Source organism: Chrysochloris asiatica, unplaced genomic scaffold (assembly GCF_000296735.1).
Source record: "Chrysochloris asiatica unplaced genomic scaffold, ChrAsi1.0 scaffold00033, whole genome shotgun sequence".
Classification (NCBI taxonomy): domain Eukaryota; kingdom Metazoa; phylum Chordata; class Mammalia; order Afrosoricida; family Chrysochloridae; genus Chrysochloris; species Chrysochloris asiatica.
The window spans coordinates 11,588,827-11,600,986 of NW_006408551.1; the positions used below are offsets into that span (position 1 = coordinate 11,588,827).

The 12,160-nt window shown below is 34.4% G+C and overlaps 1 protein-coding gene across 2 annotated transcripts in view; it reads left to right on the forward strand.

Annotated features, from left to right (window-relative positions):
* The window catches only part of USP15 (ubiquitin specific peptidase 15), a 189,180-nt gene that overhangs the window by 130,381 nt on the left and 46,639 nt on the right, over positions 1-12,160 (forward strand). For both annotated transcript variants that reach the window (XM_006859509.1, XM_006859510.1), the window contains one exon: positions 4,373-4,517. In XM_006859509.1, the coding sequence (XP_006859571.1) occupies positions 4,373-4,517 (145 nt within the window). The remainder of the gene's footprint in view (positions 1-4,372; positions 4,518-12,160) is intronic.

The window sequence follows — 12,160 nt, forward strand, 5'->3', positions numbered from 1 at the left end:
ATGTAGGCTGTTGGTTTTTTATATATGCTCTTAATTATGTTGAGGAATTTCCCTTCAATTCCTACTTTGTTGAGTGTTTTTATCAGGAATGGATGCTGGATTTTGTCAAATGCCTTTTCTGCATCATTCAATATGATCATGTGGTTCTTTTCATTTTTCTTATTTATATGGTAGATTACATTGATCATTTCTAGTTATGTTTCTTATCTGTTGGTTCATATAGTATTTGTTCTATTATATTATATATTTCTATTAAAATTTAAGTACATTTTAAATGTATGCTTATTTTTTTCCTATGGTAATAATTCTGTTACCTGCATTTCCTTCTCTGCTATATTTGCTTTGCTATATTACTAACATTGCTTTTAAAAATCATATTAATGTATTTTTGTCACAACTCTTAGCATTCTATATCACGGCACATTTCTATTTTTCGTTAATTAACTTAAATTGCTTATTTGAAATATAAATGACTTCATGTAAAAGACTAGTTACATAAAGATACTAGATACAGGAGACCAGCAGAGAGAGGTTCAGCTATGTAACTTATCTTGCTCTTGACAATATATTAATTGTGGTGTAGCACCGTAGGATAAGCACTCAACCTCCAGGTCTATTTGAACTGCAAGGTTGGTGATTGATAGTCACCAGCAGCTCCTTGGAAACCCTATGTAGGGTTGCTATGAGTTGGAACCAACTCAATGGCACACAACTAGAGCAACAAGCATCTTTATTATGTCAGATATTAGTAATAATTGAAAAGTCAATCTGAAATAAAGGCAAGATATTTGAAATTTTTATAGAAAGATAAGGTTCAATAAAATATGTATTTTTAAATTAAAGATGACAGATTTATAAAACAATCTAGTATGGTATTAATCCCATTTAATTTTACTTATAAATTAATTTTTGCTCCGCTTTTAATTGAAAGAGTCCTGGTGTGGTACTGTAGCATCAACACAAGGTTGGTTGTTCAAACCCACTAGCAGCCACTCCTTGGAAACCCTCTAAAGGGTCCCTATGGTGAGAACTGACTTAATGACATGTAACAACAACAACTAATTGAATGTTTGCCAGTTCAACTCACCAGTCTCTCCATGGAAGAAAGATGTAAATTCTAATTCTGATAAAGATTACAGCCTTGGAAACCTCATGGTACAGTTCTACTCTATCATGGAGAGTTGCTAGGAGTCTGTATGAATTCAGTGACAATGCATTTGGGTTTTGAGTTTTTTGTTTTGTTTTTTCAGTTAGCCATTTTTAAGAAGTTGACTAATTTAATATCTTTAAGTAGGAAAAGAATGATCATAAATAATCAAAGATAATAAAGGCTATCTTTAGGACTGGACTCCTGGTGTGGCACTTTAGGATCATCACTGGACTTCGAACCACAAGGTCGGCAGTTCATACTCACTCCCACCAGCTGCTCCTCAGAAACCCTGTACAAGGTTACTATGAGTCATCGACTAGATGGCACTTAAAACAACTGCGGGCTAATACACTAGACTGCCAGTTTGGGTTGAAATGCAAGGTTGGTGGTTCAACTCACTAGCCTGTCCTTGGAAATTCTATACAAGGTCGCTTTGATCAGAACTGACTCGATTGCACTTAACAACAACAACAATATGTTTACATGTACTTAGTCAAAGTATTTAAACACCACTGGCTTTGAATTTTCCTTGATATACTTTAATATTTGATTTAGGAGCGCATACCATGAATTATCAAGACTACTGAAATGACCAAGTAAGACTGTATTAAAGTCTTGTTAATTTGCATTATTATCATTAGCATCTCATTGTTGTTGTTATATGCCTTTGAGTTGGTTCCAACTCATAGGAACCCTGTATAGGTTTCCACGAAGTAGCTAGTGGGTTTGAACCACTGATCTGATGGTTAGCAGTCCAGTGCTTATTCTATAGTGCCTTTCACAATCTTTGGAGAAGGTTTATACTTACCCTATCAGTTGAAATTAAAATGTAGATTCAGATTTTTTTATTTATTTTTTATGTTTTTGCTATTAAGTTTTTTCCCCATTTCTCAGTAAATAGGAACCCCTATCCCGGCAATCTCCATCATGTTGCCGCAAAGAAGAATAGAGATTCCAGCATCCAATTGTTACTTTTGAGGAGAGGCAATTATCTGAATATATGCTTTTAAAGATGGGCATATAAATGTACTTTTACTTGTGTTTTCTGTGCGTATTTAGGTGTGAGCATGCATTTGGGCACATTTTCCTGTATATTCAGGCAATGTAGATGTTATTGTAATTTTATATATGTATATTTTATAGGTCAGTGGTTCAAACTCACTAGTAAGTCCTTGGAAACCCTATATAGGGTCACTGTGTGTCAGAACCAACTTGATAGTACTTAACAACAACATACTTTAAAAAAAAAGAATCTTTGTACTTTAGCTTTTGGTTCTGTGCCCATATAGTTAGACTCAATGAATCATTGAATAAAGTCATTCAGTGAAGGTAATTAAATTGCTAATAGGTAGGTGCCTTATATTTTATTTACTCGGAATATGAGCCATAAGGCTACTGATCTACAAAAAGACAAAAGATGCTTGAATTTAAGTTTGCTTCATACATTGTTTAGTAAGTTAAAGCAAATATGCAGCTGCTAGTCTTGCAGTTATGAATAAGAATTGATCAAGGTTGCATTCTTTGATTTGGACTCTGCTAATTAAGGTCAGCGGTTCAGAACTACCAGCTGCTCTGCGGGAGAAAGATGAGGCTTTCTACTCCCATAAAGATTTACACCCTTGGAAACCCTGTACAGGGTCGCTATGGGTCGGAACCGACTCTATGGCACTTAACAACAACAACAACAGTCAACTCAGGGAGTTCTGCTGTGGCGCTATAAGTTAGGCGCTTGACTGCAAGATTAGTTTGAACCAGAACAGCAGTTCAAACTCATCAGCCCCTCCTCAGAAACCCTATACAGGGCTGCTGTGAGTCAGAACTCACTTGACAGCATTTAACAACAACAATGGACTCAGTGGCACTTAGAAACAACAATTATGGTTTAGGAGTCCTGGTGTGGTGCATCAGCTTGAACCGCAATGTTGGCTGTTTAAACTCACCAACCACTCCTCAAAAACCCTGTCCATGACTGCTCTGAGGCAAAACAGATTCTAAACTGATTTGATGACCCTTTACAACAATTATTGTTTAATCTAAACATGAATTATTTTTGAGAGCCTGACAGTTGTCTCTCTGTTTGTGGTGGGAGTGTAGTTTTTTAAAAGACTGTAGTTTGCTAGTTTTGTGTGTTGAATTTTTTGATTGATATGGTTTTGTGTGTTTTACCTGCTTGGTTAGTTTGTATACATATTTTTTTTTCATGAACTTCAACTATCTATATGTAGATAGATAGGTAGATAGATAGATATGTAGATAGATAGATGAAGTTCATGAAATTTTTGTAGTTATGTGAGTTTTGTAATTATGAATTTTTTCTATATGTGTAATTTTTCCACAAAAAAAGTTTGTGGAAAAATTCTATTATGCTTGTGTTCTATTTTGCCACAAAATTTTTTTGAAGACTCTTTGTATATACATAGATAGATACAGATATATATTTGTGTGTAAGTGTCCTAAACATTTCATCAGAATAGGCAGTAGTACAGTTTGCTTAAACTATTAAAGTAATAAAGTGATAGAACAGTAGTTGTGATGGAAAATATTTACAATTAGAAGTAATGGCTTTTAAAAACAACAGGAATAAATTGTAGCCAGTTGAGATTGTTGAAATTACTGATTCATTATATGTATTTATAACTCTAAAATTGTTTGCATCATCATTTGCCTTAACTACTTGATTTTGCTGGTCTGGTCTAGCATTAAAACTATAAATAGAATCTTTAGTGCATCAGAGTCGTGATGTCACAATGGCCTAGGTAATCTCTGCTCTCACCTGTACCTAAAGCACAACTCCTCATATTTCTACTATTCTTTCTTTATTACAGTAGTAGGATGCAGGAGGAACATAAATGAGATGGTTTATTGCTGTGGGTGGTGTCTTAAGTCTGAATGCTTTAAGTTTAATGGAACAATGAAGAATGGAGTAAGCTGTGAAACTGTTCCAGTTAATCAAGGGTAGAAAAATATCATAGTGGTTTGTATTGGTTGGTGTAGTACATGATACAGCAACATGATTTTTGTGGATTGGATGTGGAGCGTGTTACTTAAGGGGATGATTTTTGTTGAAATTCAATCCCTAAAAAATACCTAAGTTAAGAACTTAAAAAAAAAAAAAATTAATGGTTGAAAACCTGTCTCATAAATAGGTTAAAATATTCTGTTCAGTATAACTGCTGTAATTATTGGTTGCATTATGAAAAAACATTTTTTGTTTTCTTCCAGTGTGAAAAACTCAAATTATTGTCTCCCATCCTATACTGCTTATAAGAACTATGATTATTCAGAACCTGGAAGAAACAATGAGCAGCCTGGCCTTTGTGGCCTAAGTAACTTGGGAAATACCTGTTTCATGAACTCAGCTATTCAGGTAGGTGTTTTGAAACAAAGCGTTTCATGGAAATTAGTAATACAAGAAAAATAGAGTTGGGTTTTCCATGTCAGAACATGTGTGTTGAGAAAGTTTCTATTTTCATGAAAGGTTTAAGCATACACATTTGACTGGTTCATTCTAGAGCTGGTATTAAAATGTCCTTGTTGTGTTTTTCAATTAGGTGGTGTGTGGTTAATTGCCAGAAGATTAAATATTACTTCACTTAAAAATCTAATTCCAAACAGAAAACTTGGGCTCTGTAAAAAGAAAAGAAAGCTAGTTAGATCACTGTATAATCAGTGGAAGCTGGTTGCTGTTTTTGGCTTATTGGTGAGGATGTTCAGTGGCTTACGGTCAATCACCAGTCCTCTAAATCTAAATACAATTACTTGGAAACCTTTTTTTTTAACCTCCATTTTATATATAGTTTACCAAATCAACTTTCTCATAATGATCTTTTTATTTGGCATTAAGAAACCACTGCCCTCTCTTTTTCTTTAAGATCGTTCTTTTTTCTCTTCCTGGAGCTCCCTGCTTCTTCTTGGTCTTTCTTTTTGGTCTTTAACCACTTCCAGTCTAGCTTGTTAAATATTTATGTCTTTGATTCTGAAGTATTGAAATACTTGTGTTTTTTAATATCATTATCACTATGTATGAAAGTGTTGTTTTTATTAAGTAACGTGGAGTCAGTTCCGACTCATAGTACCTACACAGATTTCTGAGGCTGTAAATCTTTACGGGAGCAGAAAGCCTCATCTTTCTCCTGCAGAACAACTGGTAGTTTCGAACTGCTGACCCTGAGGTTAGCAGCCCGATTCGTAACCACTACACTACCAGAACTCCTTTTTATGTATGAAATTAGGACCAGTTTATTTATCTTTGACAAATTTTATATTTAAGAAGCCCGAAATAATGGTATACTATTTTTGATATTTGAATTTGAAGAGTTTTTTTTAAAAAACTTATTTGTAAATTATTAATTTTTAGGTTTAAATCTATTAAATCCCCTTAGTATTTTAATATTGGATATTCTGTGCCAAGAAGACTACCTCCAAAATTATAGATTACATGTAAGAAAAAGTTACTTCAGTACAGGTTAATGAGGACATTATAACAAATCTTTTGACTGTCTGAGAAAGTGTAAGATTTTTCATCATCCAAAATTCTAAGTGAATCCTTTTGTGTGCATTATTATTAATCCACATGTCTCTTAAATGAGCCATTACTAGAAAGTTAGAATTTAACTGTTCTAATTATAGGCGAGGAGTTGACAACTTCTCAGAATTGTGGGGAAGGGAGCATAATTAGTTCATTTATGATTTCTTGGTTTAGAATCGACCTATTCAGAGAATAGTTTATATTCTCAAGCTGACTCTCTTTCAGTGAGTAATACTGTTCATGCTTTAATGTGAATTACTTTATTCAGGATTATTTTTCTACAACTCTAGCATTAGTAAAATGTACAATATTTCATTTGTATCTTTATTTTTCTAGAAAATGAGAAAAGGAAATTACCTATGACGAGCAAGCCAAAATGTATTATAACTTAATAGTTCTTTAGATAAGAAAGTAAGGTTCACAGGTGTTGAGCATTCAGTAATAGGAACAAGAAGAGACAAAATAACATTTTGTTAAGAAATCTATTGCAGTGCTTTACCTACTTACTGAAAAATCATCTGTAGTACCATCTCTGGAAGCTCCTTTATATACATGGTGGTTACATCAGCAACAGAAAACCCTATTCTCAGATCACCAAGTCATAATAATGTAACTCCTATGTAACTTTATATGTAACTCCTCCCTATTGCCAAAATTACTTTGGTTCCAGAGGCTTTGTATAGCTTGTGTTTGGTTTGTGCATTTAATATTCTAATACAGAAAATTAATTTGATACTTTATCATAAATAAGAAAATGTTTTAGAAGCATAAGCATATTTCTTTTAAAAGAGGAAAAGAGTTAGTGGGAGGCTAACTGGTATTTGAAGTATATTCCTTCTTATAACAGTATTCTAGTTTCATGTGCCTTTAATATAATCTACTTAGAGTTTTGTCTCTGTGTTTTGGGTTTCTTAAGAACAAATATTCAAATCTTTGTTCATCTAGATTTGGTGTTTTATTTTGCTTTTTTATATGCTTTGTTTCAGATATGAGGAACTACATTTTACTCATTTTAAAATTCTGTTCATAACTATTTTATTACATTTTTGTTGTTGTTAAGTTCCACTGACTCATAGCAATCCTGTATAGGGTTTCTGAGGCTATAAATCTTTGCAGGAGCTAAAAGTCTCATCTTTCACTCATGTAGTGGCTGTTGGGCTCAAACCGCTGACCTTGTGGTTCACAGTACAGTGCTTATGATACAGAGTCACTGTACTCCCTATTTTATTACATTAAATCAATAGATTTAATGCTGATTTCCCCCCCCCCCCTTTTACATTTTCTATTTCAACTGAGGGTGGTGGTTTAAGGAGCATAAAGTAGGAAAATACTTTGAAGAAATTTCAGCAATGAGTGTTTTTAGCAGTTGATAATATTATATGCCTGTATTTTAACTTGACTGTGTTTTCTGTAAAATAAAACTCTTCAAGAAAATAGGGATAAGTTTTTATTTTTACTGCTCTTGACCTTTTAGCATTTAAACCAAATCCAGAATTAGAAATGCTAGTAAAAATTTAGTTCTGTGTTCTTAAAACTCATATGATTTTCAAACTGATACAGATTCAGCTCTCAACTAGAAAATTCAGGCCTAAAGTCAATGCAAAAGGATGGCAGTAGCCTTTACTCTTCTAATTGAACATTAATGGAAATGCATAGGGCCACAGATGAAAAGAATGACAGATAAATAAGACTAGTTTTTCTAATGGGATCTTTTTCAGATACTATTTCCTTCAAGCTATGTTTCTTTCAACTTTCTTTATAACTTCTGATACTTGCCTTGTAAATTTTTTATATAACCTCTTATGTTAATTCAATTTACCTAAAGAATGTGAGAGAACATTTTAGTATATCAGATAGTGAAACTATTGATATGTCTTATAAGATAAATGTGCATGTAACAGGCAGTACCTTCTACGTGCACATTTTTCTCAGTATTTTTTCTGTTGATTGTGGATTGTACTCCCCTATCAATAACCTTGAGATAATAAACTCTTAATTGATCGCTCATGACTTCAAACTAAGCACCAACCTGAGTATGATTTAATATTATTATTGTTATTACTGTATCTAACTATTTATACATAAGATTTTCTCTCATGACATAGTATGGATGCATATTAAATTTTTCTAATGAGTACTGTCATATTGTTTCAATTTTTTAAGTTAATATTTATTTAATGCCAAACATAGATCCTGACCTTTTGAAGATTATAGTCTAGATAATGGGAATTCATGCTTTTTAGCATAAGAGTTTTTATTATTAGAAAGTTTAATGATAGCCCAAATTCTTTAAACAAATACAGTGAAGTTGCTTTGGTTGGTGGAGTTCCCAGAGCCCCATCTTCAATACTTTATTTCATGATCCCAGAAGCATTCTCTTGGGATACTAGCAATCTGTGGAACAGTTTAAACAATAAGTAAAAACTAATAATATAGGTTAAGAGCATAGTCTGTGATTACACTCTTTGGGTTAAAGCATTATTGTTAGATGTGTTTCCCTAGACAAGTTAGGAAAATTTTAGCACCCATAGTGAAGTTTCTGTGGGATTAAGTGAGTTAATATGAAGCTCTTAGGTTAATGATTTAGATATTATAAATATTGAGTAGATATTAGGTTAATATTTTTGTCTTCAATTTAAGTTGCTAAGCAGAGTAATTCTGGAAAAATTCTAACTTCCGTAGCTCCTTTCCTACAAGCATTCCATTTTGGCTGGAGCTAGAGATAAAGAAGAAAGAATTACATTACCTTAATTGATTTTTAGTTATCATTATTATAATAATTTTATTTATCATCTGTTTCATTTTTTTATCTATACTAGTTTGGCTTTCTGTAGGCCAACTGATAGTCAGGGACATGATGGTTGATCCAAACAAAATGAAGTCTTTGACAACTCCAATCTTTTCTCCATTTATATGAATGTTTCTTATTGGTCCAATTGGGAGAATTTGTGTTTTCTTTACATTGAGATCCAGTCAATTCCAAAGGCTGTGTTCTCTGATCTTCATCAGTAAATATTTTAAGTCTTCTTTGCTTTCAGGAAGCAAGCTTGTATCATCCCTTGCATAGCGCAGGTTGTTCGTCTTCCTCCAACCCTGATGCAATGTTCTCCATATAATTCACCTTCTCATATTATGTGCTCAGCATACAGATTGAATACATGTGGTAAAAGAATACAACCGTGTGTACACCTTTCCTAATTTTAAACTGTTCATTGTCCACTTGCTCTGTTCAAGCAACTGCCTCTTGGTCTAGGTACAAGTTCCTTATGAGAGCAATTAAATTTTCTGGGTACTCATTCTCTGCAATGTTGTCAGTAGTTTGTCATGATCCACACAATCAAAATCCCAAAGGCTTTTGCATAGTCAATAAAGCACAGGGAAACATCTTTATGGTATTCTCTGCTTTCAGCCAAGATCCATCTGACGTCAGCAGTGATATATCCCTCATTCTATGTCCTCGTCTGAATCCAGTTCCCTGTCAGTGTACTGTTGCTACCATTAAAAAAAATTTTTTTTAGCCAAATATTACTTGCATTTGATGCTAATGTTATTGTCCAGTGATTTCTATATTCCAATGGGTTACCTCAGTTGGGAATGGATACAAATATGGATCTCTTCCATTCAGTTGGCCAGACAGCCTTCCAGATTTCTTGGCATAGATGAGTGAATGCCTCCAGTGCTGCATCAGTTTGTTGAAAAATGTCCATTTTTCCATTTATATTCCATCAGTTCCCAGAACCTTGTTCTTTGCCAGTGCCTTCAGTCCACCTTCGATTTCTTGATTATGTTTGTGTAGATATAGTGGTGTTCCCTTGTCACTTTGAGACTTTTTGTTTGTTTGTTTTGCTTTTCGGGGGGGGGCACATTTTTTTTTTAAATATATATAGCTTTTGTTGTTAATTGAATGATGGTTTACTTGGGAGAACATCAGTTTTGCATTCATCCTATCCTATTTCATTTCATGGCAGTGAGTACAGTCCCCTCCTTGCATCATCATTCAACAGTATTTGCTTCTATTCCCTTTGTTTGTTTGTTTGTGGGGGACTTGATGTACACAAAAGCACTCAGAAATATATAATAATTTAAACAACCCAAGGGCACATTCTGCAAGCCTGCCTCCTGACATCCAGTACACAGTCTTTGTCTTTCTGTGAGTCTAGAGTCCTATACTCTGTCTCTCCATGTCATCATCTCTGCCTCCTTCTCTGCTGTCACTGCTTCTCTGGATAGGGTCCCACATTCCACTCATGCTCTTCTCCCTTGATGGCTCTAGGGTCCTATGTTTCTGGAATATTAGATTAATTATTCCCCCCTTTATGTTACAAAATTTCTACCTTTACAGTTGTGACAGTCACAATTAGTCATGATAACAATTACTCACTATTGAATAATAAGAATCTTGCCCCCATCTCCTTTCACCAGACTCATCTATACAAGAAAAAAATGATTCAGTGGGGATTCTGCCTTCCCCCGCACACTCTGAAACTAAACTTGCAAGCCACTTCATGCTTTATAGCCACACACACACAGAGAGCACTTTAAGTAGCCAATATCTAAGTTGTCTGTCACTACTAACCTTGTGTACAGAAGGGATAGGTTTGATCCTTGATGTGAAGACTCCTTCTCTCTCAGTTGGTATTTTGAGCTACTGCATCCATAAATATAGGTCAAGTTCATCAAATTGTAGCAATTTACACTTGTTTCCTTTATCAAATTTCTTTATCTTCTTCAAGCTGAGTTCTGATCATCAAGCCATTGAAACTAGGTTAAATGGGTACTATCTGCAAGTTTGGACATTCTTGTGCATCTCCCTTCACTTCATATCAGCTGGATGTTTCAATCTCACTCTAGCCCTCTGTTGATAGGTCCTTTTCCATGGGCTTAGGAGGCCCCAGATCTCGCCAATTCTTTCACTTATCTCCAGGTAGATGGGAGTCTATGGAACATGGTCTAACTCAGCCCATATCTTCATTGCTGCCTTTCCCCTTCTTCCACTCACTAGTAAACCACCAAGGTTGCCATCAAGCTCACATGCCTGCTCGTGTGTTGCCTTTGAGTTTCAGTCTTGGAGCAGGGTTTGTCCCAAAGGGACTTGATTGCTTGCCTTGATGGCTCCCTGGCGAATAGCTTGCTTGTTCTTGTAGTAGCCAATCAAATACCATTTTTGGTTTTGCTTTTTCCTGCTGATCTTTCTTTCAAGAAGTATTTTCTGTTCCTCTAGCCATGGAGCACAAATTATTGAAAGTCCAGTTTCACATGCAACTTTCTCATTTTATTCAAGCTGACAATTAAATGAGTATACTATTTCAAAAAATAAAAACAAACCTAACCTCTTATACATAAAACAAAAAAGAAAGTTCATTTAGTACTTTAAAGAAGCTGACTTGTGAATAACTGAGAATTTGACTGACTAAATATTCAAAGGATTCCTTTCATTTTGGAACAAACTTATAGTCTATCTAGGAAATTAAGTTCCATTGTTTGCATGTCATCCTTATTGTGAGCCAAATATGTGTAATGTGACTAAAAGAGGGACAATGCCAGCCAGAATTTCACATTTTCATGGACTCCAGATTTCCTGGAGTCATGAAAGTTGAATGTCCCCCTTAACACTATTACCCTGAAATATTTTTAAAAAATCAAAAATACCCCTTAAAGTCTTCTTAAAACCAAACAACTATTTGGCTTAACTCGTAAAACCTTGTCTCCATTGAACACTGTACTCTTAAGATCTACATGGGATCAAAATGACACCAGCAATTCAAGGAATTAAATAGGAACATTATGGGACAGTGAATTTATGGGAGAATAACAACTTAGAAAAAGAGTGAGAGTAGATACATAACTCAGAGAGTGCAATCAGTGTCACTAAATTGTACATGTTGTTAGGGCTGTTAAGTTGGTTCCAACTCACAGTGACCCCCTGTACAAAGACCAGAACATTGTTCACTCCCAGGCCATACTCACATATGCTGCTATGTTTGAGCGCATTGATGTTGCCACTTTGTAAATCCATCTTGTTGAGGGTCTTCCTCTTTTTCACTGACCCTCCAGTTTTCCCACCTAAATTGTCTTAAAAGAAACTGTTAAATTGTTATATTTTTTGCTATGCATATTCTCAACAATAATCGAATAAATGAAATTATTCTTCAAATATGTTTAATATATCAAATGACAGCTCAGTTAGGTCTCGTTTTTTCCATTTTGATAAAAGCAAAAAAGGTTGAAATTAGAATGATGTACATTAGAACCATTTGCTTTCACAGCACAAATACTTTTACCTTTTTTCCTGCCAAAATTTATAACATCATTCAGAGGCCAAAAAAAGTTGTCCGCTTAAAAATTAGCCTCACTTAATAATTAACTCATCCCTAATATGAAATTGAAATGGAAATCTTTCAAGAAAGTGAGGCGGCACAGGAGGCACTCACTCATCTCACTCATCTCTGCCAAGAAATTTGGAAGACAACTAACTATTGATT